This window comes from Pseudophryne corroboree, chromosome 1, assembly GCF_028390025.1.
Source record: "Pseudophryne corroboree isolate aPseCor3 chromosome 1, aPseCor3.hap2, whole genome shotgun sequence".
NCBI lineage: Eukaryota > Metazoa > Chordata > Amphibia > Anura > Myobatrachidae > Pseudophryne > Pseudophryne corroboree.
Genome location: NC_086444.1, coordinates 46,844,584 through 46,872,099, shown reverse-complemented (window position 1 = coordinate 46,872,099; position 27,516 = coordinate 46,844,584). Strand labels below are relative to the sequence as shown.

Here is a 27,516-nt window from a genome sequence, read left to right as displayed (position 1 = left end):
GGTTGTACAGTGTGATTGGTGTGGCTGGTATGAGTCTTACCCGGGATTCAAAATCCTTCCTTATTATGTACGCTCATCCGGGCACAGTATCCTAACTGAGGCTTGGAGGAGGGTCATAGGGGGAGGAGCCAGTGCACACCACCTGATCCTAAAGCTTAACTTTTGTGCCCTGTCTCCTGCGGAGCCGCTATTCCCCATGGTCCTTTCAGGAACCCCAGCATCCACTACGGACTCCGAGAAATAGAATTATCGGTAAGTAAATTCTTATTTTTACTCACACGCAAGGCTATTAACCAAGCTGCAGCAACGTACATCACTTCACTCATCTCAAAATATCTCCCTACCCGACCTCTCCGCTCTGTACAATACAAGATTTGCGTCTTTCATCCACACACATTACTCGCTCCCACTCAAAATTACAGGACTTTTTCCGGGCTGCACCCACTCTGTGGAATGCCCTCCCACGCACAATAAGACTCTCCTCTAGTCTCCAACCCATCAAGTGTTCCCTGAAAACTCATAGGCAAGTTTTGGGCCCACCCACATAACCTTGTCTCCAAACTTATTACATCCACTCTGTACAGTCCACACACATAACTTCACATATTTTGACTTTCTTCACTTTCACACCCTTCTGAACCCTGGCCAACATTGCTGGGTGACCATATCATACAGCCCATTAAGAACCTATGCAATCTGGTGGACAACTATGCAATAATTAGCAACTATGGTCCTAATTCAGACCTGATCTCTGAGTTGTGCGAAATTGCACAGCGGTCGATTATTGAATGACTGGCCATGCACCACAATGCGCAGACACGAGCCCAAACAGCTGCAGAATGGTGCAAAAGTTTCAATCGCAATGCGTACGCAAGGTGATTGACAGGAAGCGGACGTTTGTGGGTGGTAACTGGCTGTTTTCTGGCAGTGTCAGGAAAAAACTCGAGCGTTCCCAAGCGTTTTCAGGGAGGGTGTGTGACGTCGGCTCCGACCCCGACCAGCCTGATGTGATCGCACTGTAGGAGTAAGTCCTGGGCACTGCACAGACTGGAAAAATAATTTGTCTGGCAAAGTTTTTGCAGGGCGTGCGCATGCATTCGCACACTTGCACGGGCCGGGTTTTCACTCTCTATGGGCGACGACTATCTTGATCGCAGACCTCTGCAAATTCGCAGAGGAGCGATCGAGTCTGAATTAGGCCCTATCCTTGTGTATGAATGCCTGTTTTCCTATAGAGTGTAAGCTTGCGAGCAGGGCCCTCCTACCTCTATGTCTGTCTGTTATTACCCAGTTTTGTTCTATTACTGTTGCTCCTATTGTAAAGTTCAATGGAATATGCTGCGCTATATAAGAAACTGTTAATAGATAAATAATACATTCATACTGACAAGGAGCTCCGCTCTAAAAATACACCTGAAATTAACATTTTGTACATGGTATACCGATTAACTATATATACGTTGTACATTGTGGCCTTCAGTGGGGGCATTCAATTATCTGCTGTAACTTACTGTGGATAATGGATTTGCGGGGGGGGGGGCTATCCGATTAGCCACCGATGCCGGTGCTTATCAGGGATTATGGAAGCACGCAAACCATAATTCACAATAACACGTCTGTCCTGATAGTTATACTGTATCTCATGCGTTAGCGCCTGAAAAGGGACATTTTTCGACCTATAAAAACGGGCTATAATTGGATAGCCTGTTAATGACAATCAGTCAAAAATTATGCTGTCAGTCCCTTTTTATCAGACAAAAAATGAGAGCATGTAATTGGATACGGAGTGTGCAGTATGGTGCTTTATTTACTAGAAACAAATCATTTATGACCTTGATAAATAGGGATGCTATAGGTGACATTGTGAGGAGAGAACATGTGAGCCAGTGGACAGTACACGGAATGAGGACTCCTTCAGCTACCTCATGGAACCTGACTCAAGTGCTTTTCATAGAGTCCTTCTCACTTACAGGCTGCGCCAAGTGTCCTCTTACCCTCCCTGCCCAGCTGTTAGCTGTGGTGAGTGGGGTCTATTCATGAAGCAGTGAAAAGAGTGGAGAAGTTGCCCATGGCAACCAATCAGCTGCTCCGTACTATTGTATAGTATGCAAATTAAAAATGTTACTTCAGTGTTGATTGGTTGCCATGGGCAACTTCTCCACTGGCTCACTTCTCCACTCTTTTCACTTCTTCATGAATAGACCCCTGAAAGTGTGCACACATCTTACCCGTACATAGTTTGTGCGCAAGGAGCAGGTGTGATGTCTTATTCTCTTTCCTCTCTCATCCAGTCCGCATTAGATAGCCGTAGCTGGGTTTCAGTGCTCCCTTAGGGGAAGATGCATCAAACCTGCAAGCGAGATAAAGTGGACGGAAGCTGATTGGTCTACAGGCAATTGCTGTACTTTATCTCTCTCTCTGGAAGATTTGTTCCATCTTCCCTTTAGCGTCTAATCGTCAAGAACCATTTACTATGAATATTCTTACAAGGAGCTTCTCATTTAACACGGTTGATGAAAGTGAATGATTTCTGATGCGTATGTCCAGTTTGGTTTAAATCTCTGCATACACATTATAACCATGTATGTGTGAACAACCTGTATACACAATGTATTCTACATGAATATCGAACATTTGTTCATCTGTATACTCACAAAGATGTTTCTGTTTGCTTTCAGTGCTGATTCGAAGCTGTTGGAAGAAGCGACCATTTCTATCTGCAAGTCACTAAGTAAGTACTCCTGGCGTTATGTGTTACATGAATAACATATCTGCTGCAGATACTGTATGTCTGGCATCCTATTTGTATGTAATGTTTTGTTCTTACAGCATTTTACTGTTCCAGAGAATGCGCCCTCAGCCCGTTTCTCCTGCCGCCTCCTCACAATGTACCCATGCCTACTGCTACAGTGCAAGGAGCACTTTTTTAGCTTCATTTTTAAACTTTTTATATGCAGACATGATTATTCCTTATAGCGTATTTTATTAAGAGGCTAAAAAGTAATTGCCCCCATTATTCTTATTGAGGGACCCTCTATAGGGGAATAGCGGCCTCAGCCCCTCGTGTCCTTGAGGAGGTTCCTCTCGGCAAGTTGTTACTACTGCGATGCCAAGATCTGCTCAGATAGAATTATAACTCAGTTGTCTTTATTTTAACCTTTCATATAGTCCTTACTTTAGCTCTTGCCCTAATCCATACAGTATGAGTGCCCATTAGCGCGATATCTCCCCTGGGAGGATCAGTATTTTAGCATTCCCTTGGTTAATCCCAGATGTCTTTATAGAAGTAAGAAATCACTTGATCAGCTTCCAGAATTTTGTGGGAAATGAAGTAAAATATGTATGTGTAACACAGGTTCTGAGTCCTGTGTGATTGTTGCAGAGCAATCCCTGTGTGTGATTGTTGCAGAGCAATCCCTGTGTGTGATTGTTGCAGCGCAATCCCTGTGTGTGATTGTTGCAGCGCAATCCCTGTGTGTGATTGTTGCAGTGCAATCCCTGTGTGTGATTGTTGCAGAGCAATCCCTGTGTGTGATTGTTGCAGCGCAATCCCTGTGTGTTTGTTGCAGCGCAATCCCTGTGTGTTTGTTGCAGCGCAATCCCTGTGTGTGATTGTTGCAGCGCAATCCCTGTGTGTGATTGTTGCAGCGCAATCCCTGTGTGTGATTGTTGCAGCGCAATCCCTGTGTGTGATTGTTGCAGCGCAATCCCTGTGTGTGATTGTTGCAGCGCAATCCCTGTGCGTGATTGTTGCAGCGCAATCCCTGTGGGTGATTGTTGCAGCGCAATCCCTGTGCGTGATTGTTGCAGCGCAATCCCCGTGCGTGATTGTTGCGGAGCAATCCCCGTGCGTGATTGTTGCGGAGCAATCCCCGTGCGTGATTGTTGCGGAGCAATCCCCGTGCGTGATTGTTGCGGAGCAATCCCCGTGCGTGATTGTTGCGGAGCAATCCCCCTGTGTGATTGTTGCGGAGCAATCCCCCTGTGTGATTGTTGCGGAGCTATCCCCCTGTGTGAATGTTGCGGAGCAATCCCCCTGTGTGAATGTTGCGGAGCAATCCCCCTGTGTGAATGTTGCACAGCTTCTCACAGCAAGCGATGTAAACTTTCCTGCTCTGTGCATTGGCAACTTGTTCTTTAACTGTTAGGGATTATTATTACTAGCTTTATAAGATGCCACAAATGTACGCAGCGCTGTACAGTGTAATCATATAAAGAATTTCACAGCAACTGGTTAAAAGATCTTATATACAACACACAGCGCAATGCCGTGGCATACGTGCCAGACATCGTATCACTCTGTACACACAGCGCCAGCTGCCGGATTGCGCGGTGAGAATACAGTTGTGAGAACGCGGTCAGTGTGGGCCTGGGATACAGTGATATCACATGCATGTAGTACCGGTGATTGGTTAGTGCCTAGTGCGGAGTGATACCACCAGCTCTTGGCGATTCCATAGGTTGCATTCTCATGAATACAGGTTCAGCCACAAAAGTCTGCTTATGTCATAGGCGATAATGCTACTGTGTAAGGAGACCGTGGGGGGAGGGGGTGGGATGGTTAGGTGCGTCCTGGAGAACACTCTGGCAGAGTAGAAACGTCGTACTCAGAGCTGGGAATGTGTATGATTTATACGGATTTTTCTTCTTGTTTCCAGTTGAGAACAACCCAAGAACGGGAAATCTTGGCGCTCTCATCAGAGTGTTGCTGTCTCGGACAAAAGAACTGCAGATATCAGCAGAATGTCAGAAGTAAGTGCATGGAGGTGCTCTCACATAGCACAGCAAGAATAGAGACTGTCTTTATTAATGTTCCACTTTCAGAGGAATATATACAGGTTCTGCTCCATGCTCCTGGCTCGCTGTCTCTTCCCTCCGTGTCACCGCCGTCTGTTTGCCCCTCCCCTTTAGACTGTAAGCTCTCACGAGCTTATAGTCCCCTCATGTGCTTTCCCTTCCCTCACTTATGCCATCATCTCCTCACCTAACCCTGGGGTTCTGCCTCCTTGGTGCTTATTTGGGTACTATGGACCTGCCTAATGTTTGTAAATAAAGCAAAAAAGTTAGCAACTGGGCAAAACCATGTTGCACTGCGAGTGGGGCAGATGTAACATGTGCAGAGAGTTAGTTTTGGGTGGGGTGTGTTCAAACTGAAATGTAAATTGCAGTGTAAGAATAAAGCTGTTGTAACGGCGGGTACACTCTAGAACGTTCTCTGCACGATATGTAGTTTCCGGTCAAATTTGGATCGATATATCGGGCGCGTCGTTCAGCGTGTGTCTCATGCAACATCTTCTGGTTGACTGTGCGTCATAGCTAACCAGAAGATATTGCGGCATTGTACATCGCGCCGTGTGTATATATAGCAGGATGCAGGGTACCATCGCACGTCTGATCGGCCGGGAACACATTACTCTAATGTGTACCTGGCCTAACATCTCTGGGCTGTATGCAAAAGCAGCCACTATTTATCCTGCACAGAAACAATATAAATGTATTTATGCCCCTTGCATTGCAGCGTGGTTTGTTCCAGATACAGTTACTTCTTATTTTGCTTTACTTACAAACATGAACCAGGCCCTGTGACTTCTGATGAAGACAGGGCCTGCAATGTTCCTGCATGTCCTGCAGGGTTCTGTACTGTTAGTCACCGTGTTCTTATTTTTCTCTTACTGTTCTGTTTACGTAACATAGAATGTGACGGCAGATAAGAACCACTCTGCTCATCTATTCTGCCCCTTTCTTTACCATATTGTTACCACAAACCCTATATGACCATGATTTGTAAGGCGCTGCTATATAAATACCCTTTTCAGACCGCCAGCTATGAACACGGGTTATTGGCACATGAGCGCACATAACTCGTATTCATGTGCGGTCTGAAAGGTGCCAGGGGAAAAATACCGGGACAAGCGACCCAGTATTTCAACCCTGGTAGCGAGCGTGGTCTGAATCGTGTTCAACCTGGTTTGCTGTGCGGTGTGAACGGGAGCCAGGTTGATGCGACCCGTTTCCTGTTCATTGTGTGTGAGCGGCGCTTGGATAGCATGTGATCTCCTCCAAGTGCCCTCACCGCTGACGTCACCAACTCAGCAATATGCCGGGATGCAGACAGCGTTGGCGGGGCACCTGAGGCAGGTCGCACCATGGGAGCTTCTGTGTCACGCTCCCTGGTGTGACCCGCCTCAAGCGGTGTGAAAGGGGTATATACTGTATATATACAAATACATGGTCTGACTCTAGCATTACGCTGCGCTGAAAATCAAGTCTGCAAAGCTGCCAGGGATAAGCGGTGACCTACAGGGCTGGTAGTACAAGCAGCAGCGATGCACCACTGTGAGATTCTGGAACAATGATATACACAGTGGCGTTTGTTGGGCAACGGACACGTGTCATCACTTCTGTATGAATCCCTGACATCTCTGAGGGGCCAAAGGCAGAACCGGTTCTCATTACTAGGCCCGGTTTCTAATCCATGCTCTAGGAACCAGTAGCGTAATGGACTGCACCAATGCTTCCAACTTGTTCCTAGTAAATTGATAGGTTATACTTTGGCGCATTGGTTGCGCGCACACTATGGCGGAGGCCGCTGCGATGATCACACTAAGCACAAGGATTGGTGATTGAACAACAGGCTGATGAGTGAATGTTTCTTCCTTGCAGTCAGCTCTTCATCTGGCAGGCCCACAACGCCCTGTTCATCATCTGCAGTCTCCTGAAGGTGTTCATCTGCCACATGCCTGAGGACGAGCTGCTCCTGCACTTCTCCTATCAGACCAGCGAGCCCGGCTCTTACGGTGAGTCACCGGTATTCTGTGCGTCATTCATAGTCTCAGTATCAGCAGGCCTGCTCCCATCCGCTTAGGGCTAGAAGTCTCCATTGCAGTTATACTTATTCACTTATTTATTGATCCGTTCCATGTCCCATCAGTACACTTTATTTGCTGATGATGCTCCTATGGCACGCTGTAGAATCCATGTCAGGTGTGTTGGTGAATACATTTGGAAGTGCTGCTAGTGGCCTGTGTGTATAGGCGTCTTCAGGCCGCTCCTACAGGACACAGTAGCACTGAAAGTCACCTGCCCAAGGGGCTGAGTATCCACATCTCATATGGCTACCTGTGTGTGTGGCTATACTGGCAGTCTGGCGTACTCCTGGACCTGTATTGCTGGCAGCAGTCTGCACTTTGTGAGAAATCGGTGACAATAGCTGTGACTATTCATGTCTGCAGAGCACTTGCTCTAAGGGCCCGATTCAGACCTGATCGCAGCAGCAAAATTGTTCTTTAATGGGCAAAACCATGTGCACTGCAGCTGGTACAGATGTAACATGTGCAGAGAGAGTTAGATTTGGGTTGGGTGTGTTCAAACTGAAATCTAAATTGCAGTGTAAAAATAAAGCAGCCAGTATTTACCCTGCACAGAAACAATACAACCCACCCAAATCTAACTCTCTCTGCACATGTTATATCTGCCCCATCTGCAGTGCACATGGTTTTGCTCATTAGAGAAAAATTTTGCTGCTCCGATCAGGTCTGAATTAGGCCCTATGTGCGGACGCTCCCAGTGCTGCTATATTTTGTCTCCAGTTCATGGTCAGCTCCTCTGTATCCCACAGGATAATATATATCTGCATATCGGCACACACAAGGTAATGTTGAAAAGATTGTTCAGAAAATATAGATAGAGATAGATCTATCTATCTATCTATCTATCTATCTATCTAATCTATCTATCTATCTAATCTATCTATCTATCTATCTATCTATCTATCTATCTATCTATCTATCTATCTGTCTGTCTGTCTGTCTATCTATCTATCTATCTATCTATCTATCTATCTATCTATCTATCTGTCTGTCTGTCTGTCTGTCTGTCTGTCTGTCTGTCTGTCTGTCTATCTATCTATCTATCTATCTATCTATCTGTCTGTCTGTCTGTCTGTCTGTCTGTCTGTCTGTCTGTCTGTCTGTCTGTCTGTCTGTCTGTCTATCTATCTATCTATCTATCTATCTATCTATCTATCTATCTATCTATCTATCTATCTATCTATCTATCTATCTATCTATCTATCTATCTATCTATCTATCTATCTATCTATCCATCCATCCATCCATCCATCCATCCATCCATCCATCCATCCATCCATCCATCCATCCATCCATCCATCCATCCATCCATCCATCCATCCATCCATCCATCCATCCATCCATCCATCCATCCATCCATCCATCCATCCATCCATCCATCCATCCATCCATCCATCCATCCATCCATCCATCCATCCATCCATCCATCCATCCATCCATCCATCCATCCATCCATCCATCCATCCATCCATCCATCCATCCATCCATCCATCTCTATGTATAATATTTGTATTTATTTAATTAACTAAAATGGGTATTAAGGTCACAGGTGGTAATTGAAGCAGTAACTAAAAGAAGCTGGTTTGTAATGTTATTCTAAAAGTCCTTTTGTTTGTGTGTGTGATTGTTGCTGCTTATTTGCATATCATACAGTGCACTGTGCATGTATACTCTTAGAAAACAATATATTATATGAATAGCAAATTAGCTGTATAAAAATGTTTGTGTCACTAGAACCCGGTGATACAATGGAGTGATGTCAGATTATTACCTGCAAACCTCATTCCTGGGCACTTGTTAATTGTAAGTCATAAAAACAAGAAAACCGTTAATACAATGGCTTTCAGAAAGTACTTGCCCCCCGGAAAATCAGATTCCAAATGACGCTTGCACAGACATTATTTTTATCAGTAGGCTGTTACATTGACTTTTTAAATGCATAATAAAAAAAAAATAAAAAAAAAAAAGATTGGAAACCGCAGTATGCATAAGTATTCAACCCCAAGTGGCAGAGTTCTATGGGACTGGAGTGCGCCATTCACCCATATCAAGAGCTCTGCGCGCCTACTGTCTGAAAATGCACATTTGTAATTGGGGGTTTGAATACTTTTGCAAGCCACCGTATCAAGTGTCAGACGACTGTATGAGTGTAAGGTCTTTGTGTAGCCCAGTTTGCTCCTTTCATGGTCACCCCTTCCTGCCGATGGTCATGGCGTGCCATACATTGTGATACGTTCTCTCCTGCGTTTCCTCTTTCTGTTTTGCTAAGTTTCCGACAGGCCTTTGAGTCCGACATCTCTTCTAAACGTATAGATAATGTTCTGTTGCGTAACGCCGCCCTGGCTCCAGCCATCTTCTCAGGCTGTTTACATTGGGAGGGTCCTGTGCTCCTGTGCTCCACATCTCGGCAGGAATCAGGGAGACCCGAGCCGGCCGTATCACTTTCTAAGCTTCAGAGGAAATCCACGGAGAGAGTGTAGGGCGCCCGTATTGTGGAGAACACAATGCATGCTCTGCAATACTGAGTATATTAGCAAACATCACTTACCACTTCATCTGAATTAGTGTGATCACAATACGTCTGCTTTCCTGTATGGTAGAGCTTTTGTTTTGTTGTCTGCTTTCCGACACTTGGATAAATGGCTGCTTTCCTCCTTGGCGCTCAGTAACTGTACTCTTATAAAAAAAAAATAAGAGACACTTGAAATGTTATTCAGAGAAAGAAAATAGGCCAGTCTGTTAATGCAGTCACATTTCTCCCCCGCAGCGACTCTTAATTTGTTTACAGGCATTTAGGGACCTGCGGATGAACTGCGGACGCGACAGGAACAGGACTGATCTGTGTTCTAGCAGCCTGGGCGATTCTGCTCAGGTCTTCAATTGAGCAGTTGATTGTTTTCCTAATTGAAAACAGATTTATTTCTCAGTCGCACCCGTCACAGGAATGAACGATACAGTGATTTACTTATTGAGTGCGGAGGGTATTCGCCTGCTTGGACCCTGCACCTATACTATGTGGGTATCCAGGGCGACTGGTTAAGCTGATGTTTTAGGTGCGTTTGACCAGGGCGTGAGCACCTGTTACGTCCATTCTCTAAGACCGGGTAGGCTTGTCCGAGAGGAAAATGAAGTGGACGAAGGTGGATTGTAGTCGGTCTGAGAACGGTGTTAATGGCTGCATAGATTATTTAGCTAGAGGTGATTAGATAATGTTCCCTGGCTTCAGTGTGGTGAGACGAGACAAAATCTAGTATCGGATGTGTGGTTCCAGTCACAAAAATAAAAGTGTGACCTTTAGTTCTCTGTTACTTATCACAGGCCACAAAAGTGCCCCCTCCTCTGTGGCCGAGATGTCTGTGCGGATTTTGCCGCATACAGTAATGTTCTCACCTCCATATATGAACGCCCCCCTCCTCCCCCCCCCACACACACTTACACACCTTTCCCGCTTTGCATTGCCTGTGTCCAGTGAATAGAGGCCAGTCACTTAATGTGTCTTTGCTCAGAGAGCATACCACCCGCCGGCTTCTCGCAGAGCAGTGTTTAGAATAACAGGGCCGAGCAGTTTTTTGTTAGAGCCATTGAAGAATTACGAGCTTTTACTCCATCCTGGTATTTTCCTTACCTCCCTCTCGCTCCTGAGGGAACGTCCACACTCTTAATTCCTCTTCAGCTTTTGACAGCAGCAAAACGCTGATCCAGCTACAGAGGAAGCGTCTCATAAAATCGCTGTGAAGAATGCACAGGGGGCCCGGCCTGCCAGCTCTCTGCCACAAAAATGTTTGGCAAAACAAGCGGAAGATGGCACTCCAGGTCAGCTGGGCGCGATGAGCTGCAGGATGGAAACAGGTCCGCCTGTCGCTGAATCACACAGAGACCGTTAGCAGGCTGAATCACACAGAGACCGTTAGCAGGCTGAATCACACAGAGACCGTTAGCAGGCTGAATCACACAGAGGCCGTTAGCAGGCTGAATCACACAGAGGCCGTTAGCAGGCTGAATCATACAGAGGCCGTTAGCAGGCTGAATCATACAGAGGCCGTTAGCAGGCTGAATCATACAGAGGCCGTTAGCAGGCTGAATCATACAGAGGCCGTTAGCAGGCTGAATCATACAGAGGCCGTTAGCAGGCTGAATCATACAGAGACCGTTAGCAGGCTGAATCATACAGAGGCCGTTAGCAGGCTGAATCATACAGAGACCGTTAGCAGGCTGAATCATACAGAGGCCGTTAGCAGGCTGAATCATACAGAGGCCGTTAGCAGGCTGAATCATACAGAGGCCGTTAGCAGGCTGAATCATACAGAGGCCGTTAGCAGGCTGAATCATACAGAGGCCGTTAGCAGGCTGAATCATACAGAGGCCGTTAGCAGGCTGAATCATACAGAGGCCGTTAGCAGGCTGAATCATACAGAGGCCGTTAGCAGGCTGAATCATACAGAGGCCGTTAGCAGGCTGAATCATACAGAGGCCGTTAGCAGGCTGAATCATACAGAGGCCGTTAGCAGGCTGAATCATACAGAGGCCGTTAGCAGGCTGAATCATACAGAGGCCGTTAGCAGGCTGAATCATACAGAGGCCGTTAGCAGGCTGAATCATACAGAGGCCGTTAGCAGGCTGAATCATACAGAGGCCGTTAGCAGGCTGAATCATACAGAGGCCGTTAGCAGGCTGAATCATACAGAGGCCGTTAGCAGGCTGAATCATACAGAGGCCGTTAGCAGGCTGAATCATACAGAGGCCGTTAGCAGGCTGAATCATACAGAGGCCGTTAGCAGGCTGAATCATACAGAGGCCGTTAGCAGGCTGAATCATACAGAGGCCGTTAGCAGGCTGAATCATACAGAGGCCGTTAGCAGGCTGAATCATACAGAGGCCGTTAGCAGGCTGAATCATACAGAGGCCGTTAGCAGGCTGAATCATACAGAGGCCGTTAGCAGGCTGAATCATACAGAGGCCGTTAGCAGGCTGAATCATACAGAGGCCGTTAGCAGGCTGAATCATACAGAGGCCGTTAGCAGGCTGAATCATACAGAGGCCGTTAGCAGGCTGAATCATACAGAGGCCGTTAGCAGGCTGAATCATACAGAGGCCGTTAGCAGGCTGAATCATACAGAGGCCGTTAGCAGGCTGAATCATACAGAGGCCGTTAGCAGGCTGAATCATACAGAGGCCGTCAGCAGGCTGAATCATACAGAGGCCGTCAGCAGGCTGAATCATACAGAGGCCGTTAGCAGGCTGAATCATACAGAGGCCGTTAGCAGGCTGAATCATACAGAGGCCGTCAGCAGGCTGAATCATACAGAGGCCGTCAGCAGGCTGAATCATACAGAGACCGTTAGCAGGCTGAATCATGAAGAGACAAAGGTGCATCGGGAACAAGCGCCCGTCTGTGAATGGCACATTTGTTGCTGGGACGAGTTGATCTCTTGCTGAGTAGCTGACATCTCAGGCACTAGTGGAAAAGTTATTAAAGAGAAGTGTTAGTAGATGTAGGAACGCCCGTGTCCTGACACCCCGAAGCAGAACCGATTGTACTGCCGGGTGCAGCGCACGCCTGTTGTGTCACTGATATCGCTATAGGCGGTCTGAGATGTCTGTAAGCTCTTCAGGACAGAGCTGGCTTCTCATTGTTTTCTTTTATAAACCTTCAGATAAAGAACCTGCTCCAGTGCATTGTAATAATAATAATATATATTATTATTATTATTATTATTATTATTATTATATGCTAAATCCCACATTGCAACAAATACACCCTAGTATTTGACTTAAATATGTGTCAATAAATGTGTATCACTGAGTGTTACATAAATCTGACAAACACTTGCGCAGCCCTTAGAACCTCCTTGTGAGAGCAGAACTCCCCTGACGCCTCCACTCTGGGGTTCCAGGGCTTGGCCATGCACCTGACGGTGAACAGTGTTAGTGAGATGCAGTGTTAGGCTGACTACCCCCCCACGGGTGCTCCTGTGGTCTAGGTGTTTTGCCAGCTCTGTGTAGTTTGGCCTTCGCTATGTGTGGTGACTTGGTCACTGAGCCTGTGGTTTGGCGATCAGGCTGGCACTCTCGGATATAAGACCGGGATTAGGGAGAACTGCAGAGTATGTTCTGTACCAGAGGATTCGCACACCTGTAATGGCCACAAGCGTATGGCTGATAGGAATGGATACGCTGTGTATCGAGGCCTTTCGCCTTATGTCGGCATTTGTTTAACCACTGTGTAAGACTTGAAGCACGTCAGGGGCCACATGGCAGCCCATTGGTCTTCGAAAGGGCCGCACATTATACTTAATCACTCATAAGTCAGAGTGTTGTGTTTGATCAGTGGAAGTGTTACCGATGTGTCATAATGTGTCAGCAGAAGATAAAGAAGTGTCATAAGATATATCCCACAAATCTGACAGTAAAGCGGGAAGAAGCGCGAGTAAGGACTCGGGGGAGGGGCCACACGTGGCACTAGGGTGGGAATTATAGTTCATGTTTTAATTTATACAGAACTATAGCTGACCGCATGGAGAATGATGAACCATAAATGTTGGGTGTAGTTACGTTATATGCGGTTGGATATCTGTTAAGTCCAATAACCAGTTGTTTCTACCATGCTCTTCTGGACAAGACAACAGGGGGGGGGGGGTCCTGGACCAATTAATTCTGGATATCCTGGCTCTACTAGAAGCTGACATGTCAAGTGCAATTAATGTGGACGCAGAGCCACTCTTTTTCCGCAATGTATATCACAGGTTGTGTGACTCTTCACTATAGAACATAGGTGGAATGACTGGAGTGTTGGCTAAATCTGTCCGCCATACTCTCTCTCACTGTCCTGGTTGCCATGTTTGCTGAACACTTTAATAATTTATCTCCTATATATTAGCCAAGATCTGTGACTTTGTGACTCATTTCCTAACGCTGGTTGGAGTCACAGCACTGGGTGGAGTCAGAGTCATAGAGTCGCATATCTGTCCAAATATATAGGAGAGGTGACTGGATGCAGGCCATGATCCTTTAACTTTCTGGTGAGTAGTTGATGCACCTAAGACGCAGAGGTCACGCTCCCTGCCTGACCACACGCTGTTGCGTCTATTTCCATTCTGAACCAAACACCCACCCCTCCCCCATCCGCGTCACCCACACCTCCCCCACCCGTGTCACCCCCTCATTCCAAGGGCGCGCAAGGGTTAAAGGGGCGTAGCCCCTTGTGACGGTGTGAAGAGCACCCATAGGGTGCGATCAATCACCTAGTTTCCCGTATGTGCCATACAGTATAACTGACCATTGGTTTTGTTAAAGAAGTTTATTACACACATGTAAATTATAGGCAGAGGTTACGGTCCCCTTATTCTTCTGTCATTCTGCAGAGAATTCCTGAACTCCTACATTTGTCCTGTATTAGGAGCTGCCATGAGGTTTGTAGACAGCGGGAAGATAGAGGCACCTTCTGTTTGATAGAACTTTGGGCACTATTTGTTCTGTGTTACTAACCAATCATGTTTCAGTGCCAGTCTAGTATAGTAATACCCCTGCGTAATGCCCCTCTACATAATCCTATTGTTAGGTGAGATGACAGGCGGCGTTCTCATGCTTCAGTCCCACTGTGTAGCTGCAGCTCTGTTTTACTTTCTCTTGAATATGTGCCATTCCCTTGTAGCTGCAGAGAAGAGGTATACTAGCCGTGATGTTGGTCCAGAGTAGATTGTAAGCTCTGGACTCCTCCAGTCTGTTCCTCAGCCTTGCTCTCAGTGGCTGCACATACATACTCCCTACTAGCGCTGTCACTATAGAATTGTCATCTTGTTCCATCTGTTTTCTTTGTTACAGATTCCGACATTGAAGATCTTTTTGAAGAATTGCTGTTTTGCCTCATCCATCTTATTGTGGAAGTTCCCCTCCTGTGAGTACTTTGTGTCATATGTTGTGTGTAATGATTTGTCGCTCTGATGTTTGTGAAATGAGGCTGCCATGATGGCGTTAGCTTACAGCACTATTTTGTATTACTTTGCACATTTTATATGTTATACTTTGCAGTGTTAACAGTTTGGTGGGCTCACCGGATCAGTGTTCAATAAATAATTCCATTATTAGGACGCATATCTATAAAAAAATGTTTTGTGTGGTATACTCCCTCCCAGTCCTCTGCATCTGCCTTCACCGCCCGCCGCAGCCCTCTGCATCTGCCTGCCCAGTCTTCTACACCTGCGCTCCCAGTCCTCTGCATCTGCCTTCACCCCCCCCCCCCCTCCCCGCTGTCCTCTGCACCTGCCTGCCCAGTTCTCTGCACCTGCGCAAACCAGTTCTGCACACCTAACACCTCCCCCAAACTTCTGCACATGCCCCCCTAGTCCTCTACACCTGCTGACCCCCAGTCCCCTGTGCCAGCCACCCCACAGTCCTTTGCACCTGACACCTCACCCCCCCCTTTGTCCTTTGCACCTGCTGCCCTCCCCAGTCCTCTGCACCCATCAAACCCCCCCCCCCCCCCATCCTCTGAGCACTTGACATCCTCTTTCCCCTCAGTCCTTTGCACCTGACACCCTCCCCAGTCCTCTTCACCCTTCGACCCCCCCCCCCACCCCCCCAAGACCTCGGCACTGTCTGACCTTTGCTATCCCCCCTGACCTCTGCACTTTTCCACTCACTGCCCCCTCCAGCCTCTGCTCTCTCCCCCCCCCCAGACCACCCCACATACAACTTACATACCCATCTGATCTCCACACATGCCTTAATGTCCACCATAATCATCAGATCAGCCCTGCACAGCTCCTTCCTCACTGCTGTGCCCAGTGGACTCTGACTCTTCACAAGTAGCTCACGTTGTTACCACGTCCACAATCATCTGGGGGAAACTATTGAAATGGGAGCAAATAAAAAAAATCTTCAGTCGCTATGAGACCTCCCCCACCTGGCCTCACACATCCGTTCCACTTTACCTTTATCGTTGGGGCAGTAACACAGCTTCCCACTTGCTGAGCACTTTAATATGTATTGGGATTTAATACTGTTGAACTCCGAGCAGTGTCGGGATTCCGGAGTCTATATTTTAACTGCCGGGATCCCGACTGGATCCCAAAGTATCTCTCCAATGTGTATGTGACTCACACGGGGATATGAAGTACTAGCTTATTGCATGTTGGGAACATGAGGGTGACTTTCTTCGGTCTTTGCACGTTATGGACCATACAGTTTGGTTGTACTTCACTCAGTAACATTGAGGGGCTGATTCTGAGCTGGACATACTGCTAATGTTGGACGCAGTTTTTTTCTTCTTCTGTGGACTTGGTCACAATCAGCGTGCAGTTGCGAATGAGGCGTACTGGGGCGACGCGCGCTCTTAGAAGTGTTTAAAAATGTATTGTCAGTCCCTGGGCGGCTACAGGGAGGTGACTCAGCGAACGTGGCTGCAAGCGCCTCAGAATAAGCCCCCTTATTGTACCCTCAACACAAAGTTCTTCCAGCTAATAACAGCCCCCTCTCTAGATTCCAGAGAACCTTACTCTATGAGCCCTTGGCCTGGGCCTGGTGTGTACTCCTGCCTAGCAGATATGGGGTGTAATAAAGTTGTTATTGCATAGTGTATATCTATTGTACTCTCCCTGTATACATAATAAATGTTTGTCTGATGAGCATTAGTCAGATTTACTGTCTGCTAGTGCTGAATGTATAAATCCATTAATAATGTCCCAGCGTCAGTAAACAGATGGTCCGGCCCTCTCCCCGCCCGAGCAGTGGGAGAAGGAGACAGACTGTCCGGCTCTGCGGACAGCCTCCTGTCAGCCGGCAGATAAGAGCTGCAAGTCAGAGCCCAGAGCAGTATTCCATTACACTGAGAGCAAGTATACACAATGCATAACTCTGACAGCACGCACTGGCTGCATGACACTGCTGACACACGCATGATGTATGACCTCTCCTCCCTGTATTACACACATGTTCCATGGAGTCAGCTGCTTTACTCCTGAGCACATTCTAGCTGCTGAGTATATACCCTGTGTGTGAGTGGTGGCTGTGTTGTCCCCTCATATTAGTAATCAGTTGTCAGATGGATGTCAGTCATCTGTAGAAGTGGCCGGAATACTGTGGGAAAAGGAACTGGAGTTATGGTGGATTATAAACAAAGGTTCTGTCAGTCATAGAAATCCCTTTAAGGTTAAGCATTTAGCTGATGTACCTGCTTAACGGCTGGTCTGCTGTGATATTGACTCCTTTGCCGAACTAGAGTGAAGGCAGCCATATTGTAAGCTGAAGCTGTAATCATGAGGTATCAGTCTGGGAATAATGACATCACTGGCTACAAAATGGCTGCCTCCCCTTTGCACCTGAGGGGCCGCCAGGAGATGAGGGCAGTGGATCTGAATATTAATCTGAATATTCATTTATCCTCCAAAATAGCTGCCCTCATCCTTTTATAAAGGCAGTGGCTATCATTGGACGGATGGGCTACTGTACATGCTGTGACTTTTGGTTCTTCCTACAAAATGGATGCTGCGGGCACTTCCTGTTCTGTTACCTGCTATGACAAGGTTCCAAGATGCTGAAACCCTGCCGCAACAGCGGAGGTTTGAGGTTCTTACTAATTCTGATATACAATCGCTGCTCCCATGTCTTCAAGACAATTACAGCTTTATTGTACGTGCGGCGCTCAGCTGACACTCAGACTGCTCGTTGCATGGATATATACAATGCCACCCTCCGGTCCAGTCGCTGCGGTTCCATGTCTTAGGATCAGCTGATAACACATTTCTCCTGCTGGGAACTGATAATCCCAGCTCTGCCAGACTGAGTGATTGCCGGAGATGGTAGCGCCTGTGTTTACTCCCTGCTTCATCAGGACTGGGTCCCTGACACTCCAGTGTGCAAATAAGCACGCACCTATTGTTAATGCACAGTCTGGCTGCCGTTTAATGGCTCCGCTTCCCGGAATCGCATTAGAAATAATTCCTGAAAACTAACATTTATTTGAAAGTTTTTCTTAGTGTATTTGATGCTTTACCTTGTTAAGTGTCTGAAAAGACCTTTCCTGCTGAAACATTGTTGTGTAAGGAAGAACACAAATGTTGGTTCAGCAATTCGGTGTATTTGCTGCCCTGCGTGTCTCCTTGTGAATGTCTCGGAGACTGTGTGCCCAGACTGCTAATTCCTCCTGTCACAGAGCTCCCGGTGTGACCTGTCACTCACTATGCAGACAGTGCGGACAACACGTCTCATGTCTAACCTTCTGCCTAGGCCAAAGGGCATGCTCTTACAGCAGCTGTACTCTCATCACCCATGTTTGCAAAACCTTGGCCACATAGCTCTTCTCCATTACGACTCGAGGCACCTTACATTTAAGGAAACACAGGAACCGTGAACACTATACAGAGGTGAAGTGGCCATTTTGGGTCATTCGTTCCAAGCTTTATTCATCCCATCTATGGAAGTACCAGTTGAGGCAGCCATTTTGGGCACACTGCACAGGTTACACAGGCAATGCCTGGAAGAGATTATGCAAAATGGGAGAGCTACAGAACACTAAAGCGAGATGTGTGAGAGCTGATCCTTACACAATCATCAGAACCGTTATTTTTCCTACTCCAGGCAAGGCAGCCATCTTGGGCCCACCGCATGAGACCTACAAGAGTAAAAATGAGGAGCAACTATTAAGACACCCACTGAATAATTATCCCTTTCTGCAGTAGTGGTTGTGCTGGGTGGTTGTGTGGGGTGTGAGAGGCTGTAGTAAGTAGCAAGGACGTGACACACCGCTGGTGTTGATCAGTTAGAGGATGTATGTATATTGTGCATTGTTATTTATTGTCACCATTGTTTATGCCACCGTAGTCTGTGGCTATTTTATAGGCACCTCAGAATGGGAGTACCGTCCTTCTTATAGTTAGGTGTCACACCTGTATACGCTTTTTATTTATACCTTAAGTCAAAGGTGCTCAACATTATCTGGTGTCTCCTTCATTTAAACATTTTTTCTCTAACGTCCTAGTGGATGCTGGGGACTCCATAAGGACCATGGGGATAGACGGGCTCCGCAGGAGACATGGGCACTTTAAGAAAGAATTTAGGTTCTGATGTGCACTGGCTCCTCCCTCTATGCCCCTCCTCCAGACCTCAGTTTGATACTGTGCCCATACGAGCTGGGTGCTTTTCAGTGAGCTCTCCTGAGTTCGCTGAGAGAAAGTATTTTGATAGGTTTTTTATTTTCAGGGAGCTCTGCTGGCAACAGACTCCCTGCATCGTGGGACAGAAGGGAGAGAAGTAGCCCTACTCTCTGAAGTTAGGTCCTGCTTCTTAGGCTACTGGACACCATTAGCTCCAGAGGGATCGTACGCAGGATCTCACCCTCGCCGTCCGATCCCAGAGCCGCGCCGCCGTCCCCCTCGCAGAGCCGGAAGACAGAAGCCGGGTGAGTATGAGAAGCAAGAAGACTTCAAATCGGTGGCAGAAGACTCCGTTCTTCACTGAGGTAACGCACAGCACTGCAGCTGTGCGCCCTTGCTCCCACACACCTCACATACTCCGGTCACTGTAAGGGTGCAGGGCGCAGGGGGGGGGGGGGGGGGCGCCCTGGGCAGCATTTGGATCCTCTTTTTGGCAAAAGTAAACATATATACAGTTGGGCACTGTATATATGTATGAGCCCCCGCCAAGAGAATGCATATTTAAGCGCGACAGAAGCCCGCCGTCGAGGGGGCGGGGATTCTTCCTCAGCACTCACCAGCGCCATTTTTTCTCCACAGCTCCGCTGAGAGGAAGCTCCCCAGGCTCTCCCCTGCAGATACACGGTAGAAGAGGGTAAAAAGAGAGGGGGGCACATAAATTAAGCGCAAAAACACAATAAACAGCAGCTACTGGGTTAACATTAAGTTACTGTGTTATTCCTGGGTTATAGCGCTGGGGTGTGTGCTGGCATACTCTCTCTCTCTGTCTCTCCAAAGGGCCTTGTGGGGGAACTGTCTTCAAAAAGGGCATTCCCTGTGTGTGTGTGGTGTGTCGGTACGCTTGTGTCGACATGTCTGATGAGGAAGGCTATGTGGAAGCAGAGCAAGAGCAAGTGAATGTGGTGTCCCCGCCGACGGCGCCGACACCTGATTGGATGGATATGTGGAAGGTTTTAAATGATAATGTTAATTCCTTGCATAAGAGGTTAGATAAAGCTGAAGCCTCAGGACAGTCAGGGTCCCAACCCGTGCCTGATCCTATGTCGCAGAGGCCGTCAGGGTCTCAGAAGCGCCCACTATCCCAAATTGTTGACACAGATACCGACATGGATTCTGACTCCAGTGTCGATGACGATGATGCAAAGTTACAGCCTAAGTTGGCTAAATCACTCCAATATATGATTATAGCAAGTAAGGATGTTTTGCACATCACAGAGAAAACCCCTGTCCCTGACACAAGGGTTTATATGTATAAGGGAAAGAAACCTGAGGTAACTTCCCCCCTCACACGAACTGAATGAGTTATGTGAAAAAGCTTGGGAATCTCCAGATAAAAAAATGCAGATTTCCAAACGGATTCTTATGGCGTATCCTTTCCCGCCAACGGACAGGTTACGATGGGAATCCTCCCCTAGGGTGGACAAAGCTTTAACACGCTTATCCAAAAAGGTAGCCCTGCCGTCCCAGGATACGGCTACCCTCAAGGATGCTGCTGATCGCAAACAGGAGGGTACCCTGAAGTCCATTTATACACATTCAGGTACCTTGCTCAGACCGGCAATCGCGTCGGCCTGGGTCTGTAGTACAGTAGCGGCATGGACTGATACCTTATCAGAGTTGGATACCCTAGATAGGGATACTGTTTTATTGACCCTGGGGCATATAAAAGACGCTGTCCTTTATATGAGAGATGCTCAAAGAGACATTAGTCTGCTGGGTTCTAGAATAAATGCTATGTCAATTTCTGCCAGAAGGGTCCTGTGGACTCTGCAATGGACAGGTGATGCCGACTCAAAAAGGCATATGGAGGTTTTACCTTATAAGGGTGAGGAATTGTTTGGGGAGGGTCTCTCGGACCTGGTCTCCACAGCTACTGCTGGAAAGTCAAATTTTTTGCCATATGTTTCCTCACAGCCTAAGAGAGCACCGTATTATCAAATGCAGTCCTTTCGATCACAGAAAAACAAAGTCCGTGGTGCGTCCTTTCTTGCCAGAGGCAGGGGCAGAGGAAAGAAGCTGCACAACGCAGCTAGTTCCCAGGAACAGAAGTCCTCCCCGGCCTCTACAAAATCCACCGCATGACGCTGTGGCTCCACAGGCGGAGCTAGGCCCGGTGGGGGCGCGTCTTCGAAATTTCAGCCACAAGTGGGTTCACTCCCAGTTGGATCCCTGGGCAATAGAGATTGTGTCTCAGGGATACAAGCTGGAATTCGAGGAGATGCCCCCTCACGATACCTCAAATCGGCCATGCCAGCTTCCCCCCACGAGAGGGAAATAGTGTTAACTGCAATTCACAAATTGTATCTTCAACAGGTGGTGGTCAAGGTTCCCCTCCTTCAACAGGGAAGGGGTTATTATTCGACCATGTTTGTAGTCCCGAAACCGGACGGTTCGGTCAGACCCATATTGAATTTAAAATCCCTGAACATATACCTGAAAAGGTTCAAGTTCAAGATGGAATCGCTGAGAGCGGTCATCGCAAGCCTGGAAGGGGGGGATTTTATGGTGTCTCTGGACATAAAGGATGCATACCTTCATGTCCCCATTTATCCACCTCATCAGGCGTACCTCAGATTTGTGGTACAGGATTGTCATTACCAGTTTCAGACGTTGCCGTTTGGTCTCTCCACGGCACCGAGAATATTTACCAAGGTAATGGCGGAAATGATGGTACTCCTGCAGAAGCAAGGAGTCACAATTATCCCATACTTGGACGATCTCCTCATAAAAGCGAGATCAAGAGAGCAGTTGCTGATCAGCGTAGCACTTTCTCTGGAAGTATTACGGCAACACGGCTGGATTCTAAATATTCCAAAGTCGCAGTTGGTTCCTACGACTCGTCTGCCTTTCCTGGGCATAATTCTAGACACAGACCAGAAAAGGGTTTATCTCCCGATGGAGAAGGCTCAGGAACTCAAGACACTGGTCAGGAACCTATTAAAACCAAAACAGGTGTCAGTGCATCACTGCACTCGTGTCCTGTGAAAGATGGTGGCATCATACGAGGCCATTCCCTTCGGCAGGTTCCATGCAAGGACTTTTCAATGGGACTTACTGGACAAGTGGTCCGGATCACATCTTCAGATGCATCGGTTAATCACCCTATCCCACAGGGCCAGGGTGTCACTCCTGTGGTGGCTGCAGAGCGCTCACCTTCTCGAGGGCCGCAGATTCGGCATTCAGGACTGGGTCCTGGTGACCACGGACGCAAGCCTCCGAGGTTGGGGTGCAGTCACACACGGAAGAAATTTCCAAGGTCTGTGGTCAAGTCAAGAAACTTGCCTTCACATCAACATCCTGGAACTAAGGGCCATATACAACGCCCTACGTCAAGCGGAGACCCTGCTTCGCGACCAACCGGTTCTGATTTAGTCAGACAACATCACCGCAGTGGCTCATGTAAACCGCCAAGGCGGCACAAGGAGCAGAGTGGCGATGGCGGAAGCCACCAGAATTCTTCGCTTGGCGGAGAATCACGTAAGCGCACTGTCAGCAGTGTTCATCCCGCGAGTGGACAACTGGGAAGCAGACTTCCTCAGCAGACACGACCTCCACCCGGGAGAGTGGGGACTTCATCAGGAAGTCTTCGCACAGATTACAAGTCGGTGGGAACTGCCACAGGTGGACATGATGGCATCCCGCCTCAACAAAAAGCTACAGAAGTATTGCGCCAGATCAAGAGACCCTCAGGCGATAGCTGTAGACGCCCTGGTGAGACCGTGGGTGTTCCAGTCGGTCTATGCATTTCCTCCTCTTCCTCTCATACCCAAGGTGCTGAGGATAATAAAAAGAGGAGTGAGAACAATACTCATTGTTCCAGATTGGCCACGAAGGACTTGGTATCCAGATCTGCAAGAAATGCTCACAGAGGACCCGTGGCCTCTTCCTCTAAGACAGGACTTGTTGCAACAGGGGCCCTGTCTGTTCCAAGACTTACCGCGGCTGCGTTTGACGGCATGGCGGTTGAACGCCGGATCCTAGCAGAGAAAGGCATTCCGGATGAGGTCATTCCTACGCTGATAAAGGCTAGGAAGGACGTGACAGCTCAACATTATCACCGCATATGGCGAAAATATGTTGCTTGGTGTGAGGCCAGGAATGCTCCTACGGAGGAATTCCAGCTGGGCCGTTTCCTTCACTTCCTACAGTCCGGAGTGAGTTTGGGCCTAAAATTGGGTTCCATTAAGGTCCAGATTTCGGCCCTATCAATTTTCTTTCAAAAGGAGTTGGCTTCTCCACCTGAAGTTTAGACGTTTGTAAAGGGAGTGCTGCATATTCAGCCCCCTTTTGTGCCTCCAGTGGCACCTTGGGATCTTAACGTGGTGTTGAGTTTCCTGAATTCCCACTGGTTTGAACCACTCAAAACGGTGGAGTTGAAATATCTCACGTGGAAGGTGGTCATGCTATTAGCCTTGGCTTCGGCTAGGCGTGTGTCAGAGTTGGCGGCTTTGTCACATAAAAGCCCCTATCTGGTTTTCCATGTGGATAGAGCAAAATTGCGGACCCGTCCACAATTTCTGCCGAAAGTGGTTTCATCCTTTCATATAAACCAACCTATTGTGGTGCCTGTGGCTACTACTGACTTGGAGGATTCCGAGTTACTTGATGTGGTCAGGGCTTTGAAGGTTTATGTAGCCAGAACGGCTAGGGTCAGGAAAACAGAGTCTTTGTTTATCCTGTATGTTTCCAACAAGCTTGGTGCTCCTGCTTCAAAGCAAACTATTGCTCGCTGGATCTGTAACACGATTCAGCAGGCTCATTCTGCGGCTGGATTGCCGCTGCCAAAATCAGTTAAGGCCCATTCCACTAGGAAGGTGGGCTCTTCTTGGGCGGCTGCCCGAGGGGTCTCGGCATTACAGCTTTGCCGAGCGGCTACTTGGTCAGGTTCAAACACTTTTGCAAAGTTCTATAAGTTTGATACCCTGGCTGAGGAGGACCTTGTGTTTGCTCAATCGGTGCTGCAGAGTCATCCGCACTCTCCCGCCCGTTTGGGAGCTTTGGTATAATCCCCATGGTCCTTACGGAGTCCCCAGCATCCACTAGGACGTTAGAGAAAATAAGATTTTACTTACCGGTAAATCTATTTCTCGTAGTCCGTAGTGGATGCTGGGCGCCCGTCCCAAGTGCGGACTTCTTCTGCAATGCTTGTATATAGTTATTGCTTCAATAAGGGTTAAGTTATGGTTGCATCAGAGTTTGGCCTGATGCTCTGTTATTTGTCATACTGTTAACTGGTTGTTATCACAAGTTATACGGTGTGATTGGTGTGGCTGGTATGAATCTTGCCCTGGATTACCAAAATCCTTTCCTTGTACTGTCAGCTCTTCTGGGCACAGTTTCTCTAACTGAGATCTGGAGGAGGGGCAGAGAGGGAGGAGCCAGTGCACACCAGAACCTAAATTCTTTCTTAAAGTGCCCATGTCTCCTGCGGAGCCCGTCTATCCCCATGGTCCTTACGGAGTCCCCAGCATCCACTACGGACTACGAGAAATAGATTTACCAGTAAGTAAAATCTTATTATAACCTCTGTACAACTTTGCCCTTTTACAGTGCTCATGTGCTATTCCACCATTCCATGTCAGGGTTATTACAATCCACTGCAATTACAGCGTTGTCTATTGTGCCCCCTTCTCTATCTGTGATTGGAGCAGGGATTCATCATCATTTATATAATGCTAACAAACTATAACTTCCTCTTCGGAGATAAAAGCAGCGAATGTATGCGACAGCGCCTCCCAGTGGCGGGAAGTGATGGAACGGTTTGCTAAGCAACTACAAAAATTCTTATCCTTATGTTTTACATGGAAATCCCCATATGATCTCATAATGACTCAAACATGCAGATACAGTATAATGGGAGATTTATCAAAGCTTGGAGGGAGGTGAAGTACCAACCAATTACTGCCTTGTTACAGAAAAAGGACAGGAGCTGATTTGTTTGTACTTCGGGGCTGAAACAGTTTGCATCGCAAATGCAATGCGACCGCAATATCGGCGTGGGGACGCGCGTATGCATGGCCGCCTGCAGTTAATACGGTTGACCCGCATTAACTGCGAACACCTCAGCCTGATTGACAGGCAGAGGCATTTTTGGGGCGTCGGTGAGAAACGGGGGGGGGGGGGGGGGGGGGCGTTGTAGGGGCAGCTGCATGTCGTCAGACAGAGCTGCCCCGATCAAGAAAATGGCGGCGGGACTCCTGCCTCCACAGCTGGCATCCACAATTTGTGTGACCATGCTGAAATTACAGTGCAATCGCGATTGCAAGGATTGCAGATTCTGCTAAAAAGAATCTGCAATCCTTACTGAATATGGTCCTTTATCTCTCTCCATATTATCTCTCTCCAAGGTTTGCTACATCTCCCTCATAGTCTTATATTCTCCCCGCCCTTTTATATTGCGCCTTAAGTATCCCTTAAGTATCCCTTTAGCAGTAATGGCAGCCATTTTATGAGCAGCTGTTAGGATGTCACAGCCTGTGCGGTCACATGGAGCTAGTGACATCACAGAGGTGTCAGACACTAGTTCTGTGGGCAGTGATAGGCTGCATATCTGCCCTCCCCACAAAATGGCCACCTTTGCTATGTACAGGCAATGGAATCACTTTAAAGAGAAGTGTGACATGGATTACGTTGTATTATTTGTTTTTGTTCCTGGCGTCGGTGAACCCTGTGACATTTACCGCTGTGTTCTTGCCCTATTACCCTCATGCCTATTGTCTTACAGATGTGAGGTCAAAATACTAGGAAGCAGTCAGCGGTATATATCCTGTTCCTGGCTGAAGTATATTGTGCGAGGGACAATGTATGTGTTTTGTCATTGACACTGTGCCAGTTATACGGCGGTGTTCCTGTGTCTAATACACGTTTCCTTCCCATTCACTTTTACCTCAGTCACCCGTCACATGGAGGGAATCATGTAGCCTCCTAGTTCTCTCTCTTGTCCATTGTAAGGATTTGGATTTGTACGCAGTGCCGATATTTAGGGTGCTGAGTGATTATCGGTTGCGCTGAGCTCGCACCAAGGTACCTTTAGCGATGTTGCTCGCTGTGAGGATTTATTGGCATAGTGATTGACAGTCTATGGGAGGTAACGGCGTGTTGCGAACGTTTTATGGGTGTGTTTTGGGCTGCGATCCCGTGCCCAGAAAAAAACGGCCCTGGGGTCCATATGCGACCATTGGGCTACATGCGGCATAGTCTCAGATAGAAGCGTTTCAGGATCACATGCGCACTTTTATCATATTTGGTAAATAATTGGATGTGTGTGTCTGGGGGCAGGAGAGCGATATCATATAATGTGATTGCTGTGTGTCACCCCGGCCTTCATAAAATTATATATACTGATTTTTTTATTTTTAATGTCTGAATAAAAGCGGATTGTCTGTTGTAATCAGCCCTTTAATAAGCTGTAATTAACACACAACACCATGTGTCGGTCACATCTGTGGCACGACTTTGCCCGTTATACCAGGATTGCTTTACAAGGGACGTTAGGAATCCTGTATCTCTTCCCTGGTAGCGATACCCGTTCTGGCTCATGCATAGCCTTTCCCCTATCTGCCTAACCTAGATTCAGTGATCAGGTCCCGTCCCACCGGGCTCCCTCCAGTGTATGGGGTTCCGGGTAATACACATGTAGCTCTGCTCAGTACATGTCTCCCAGTAATCCAGTTGGTTTTTGTAATCGTTCCAGATCTCTTCTGCCGACAGAGTCGGTAAATGTGCCAGGACCACAGACGGCTGCTTTGTGGTGTTGCTGCCGGTAACGCAGGAACAGTCCATTCCACTATGAGCTATAAAATGCCATCTCCTATATATGAACAAAGCAATAAATTGGTGTATAATATTGTCTGACACCTGCCTGGAAGCTTTGTCTGAAGCTGGGTACACAATGCGATGACCCGATACGATGTATCGATACATCGTGTTTACATACACACTGCACGATCCACCGTACAATGTATTGTTACATAATGTACCGCAATGCACCGTACATCACACCATCCTATGGCGGGTGTGGTATGGAGGGTCGGCAAGAGTTAGGTCGACAGTGTCTAAGTCGACCACTATTGGTCGACAGTAAGTAGGTCGACAGGGACTCTAGGTTGAAATGTAGTAGGTCGACATGACAGAAGGTCGACATGAGTTTTTCACTTTTTTTGGTGTCGTTTTCTTCGTAAAGTGACCGGGATTCCCAATTAGTGCACCGTTTCCCCTCGCATGGTTTCCATTCCCAATTGTAGTCCACGTGGATCGTAAGGTATGAAAAAGTTCAAAATTTTTTTTTTTTAAAACTCATGTCGCCCTAGAGTCTGTTGACCTAGGAACCATGTCGACCTACTTACTGTCGACCAACAGTGGTCGACCTAGACACTGTCGACCTAGAGACCGGATACCCCTATGTCATGTGCAGCACGTATTACGGGAAGTTGTGACCACACCATCACATGATGTACTGGGAGTACCGGAGGCAGTCAGCTGACCGCCGGACGAGATCC

General features: G+C 47.6%; 1 protein-coding gene across 1 annotated transcript in view; it reads left to right on the top strand.

Annotated features, from left to right (window-relative positions):
* The first annotated feature begins 2,619 nt into the window (after nucleotides 1–2,619).
* The window catches only part of DYM (dymeclin), a 532,360-nt gene continuing 507,463 nt past the window's right edge, over nucleotides 2,620–27,516 (top strand). Inside the window, exons 1-4 of the mRNA XM_063958471.1 lie at nucleotides 2,620–2,731; nucleotides 4,659–4,752; nucleotides 6,664–6,797; nucleotides 14,691–14,763. Coding sequence (XP_063814541.1) covers nucleotides 2,620–2,731; nucleotides 4,659–4,752; nucleotides 6,664–6,797; nucleotides 14,691–14,763 — 413 coding nt within the window. The remainder of the gene's footprint in view (nucleotides 2,732–4,658; nucleotides 4,753–6,663; nucleotides 6,798–14,690; nucleotides 14,764–27,516) is intronic.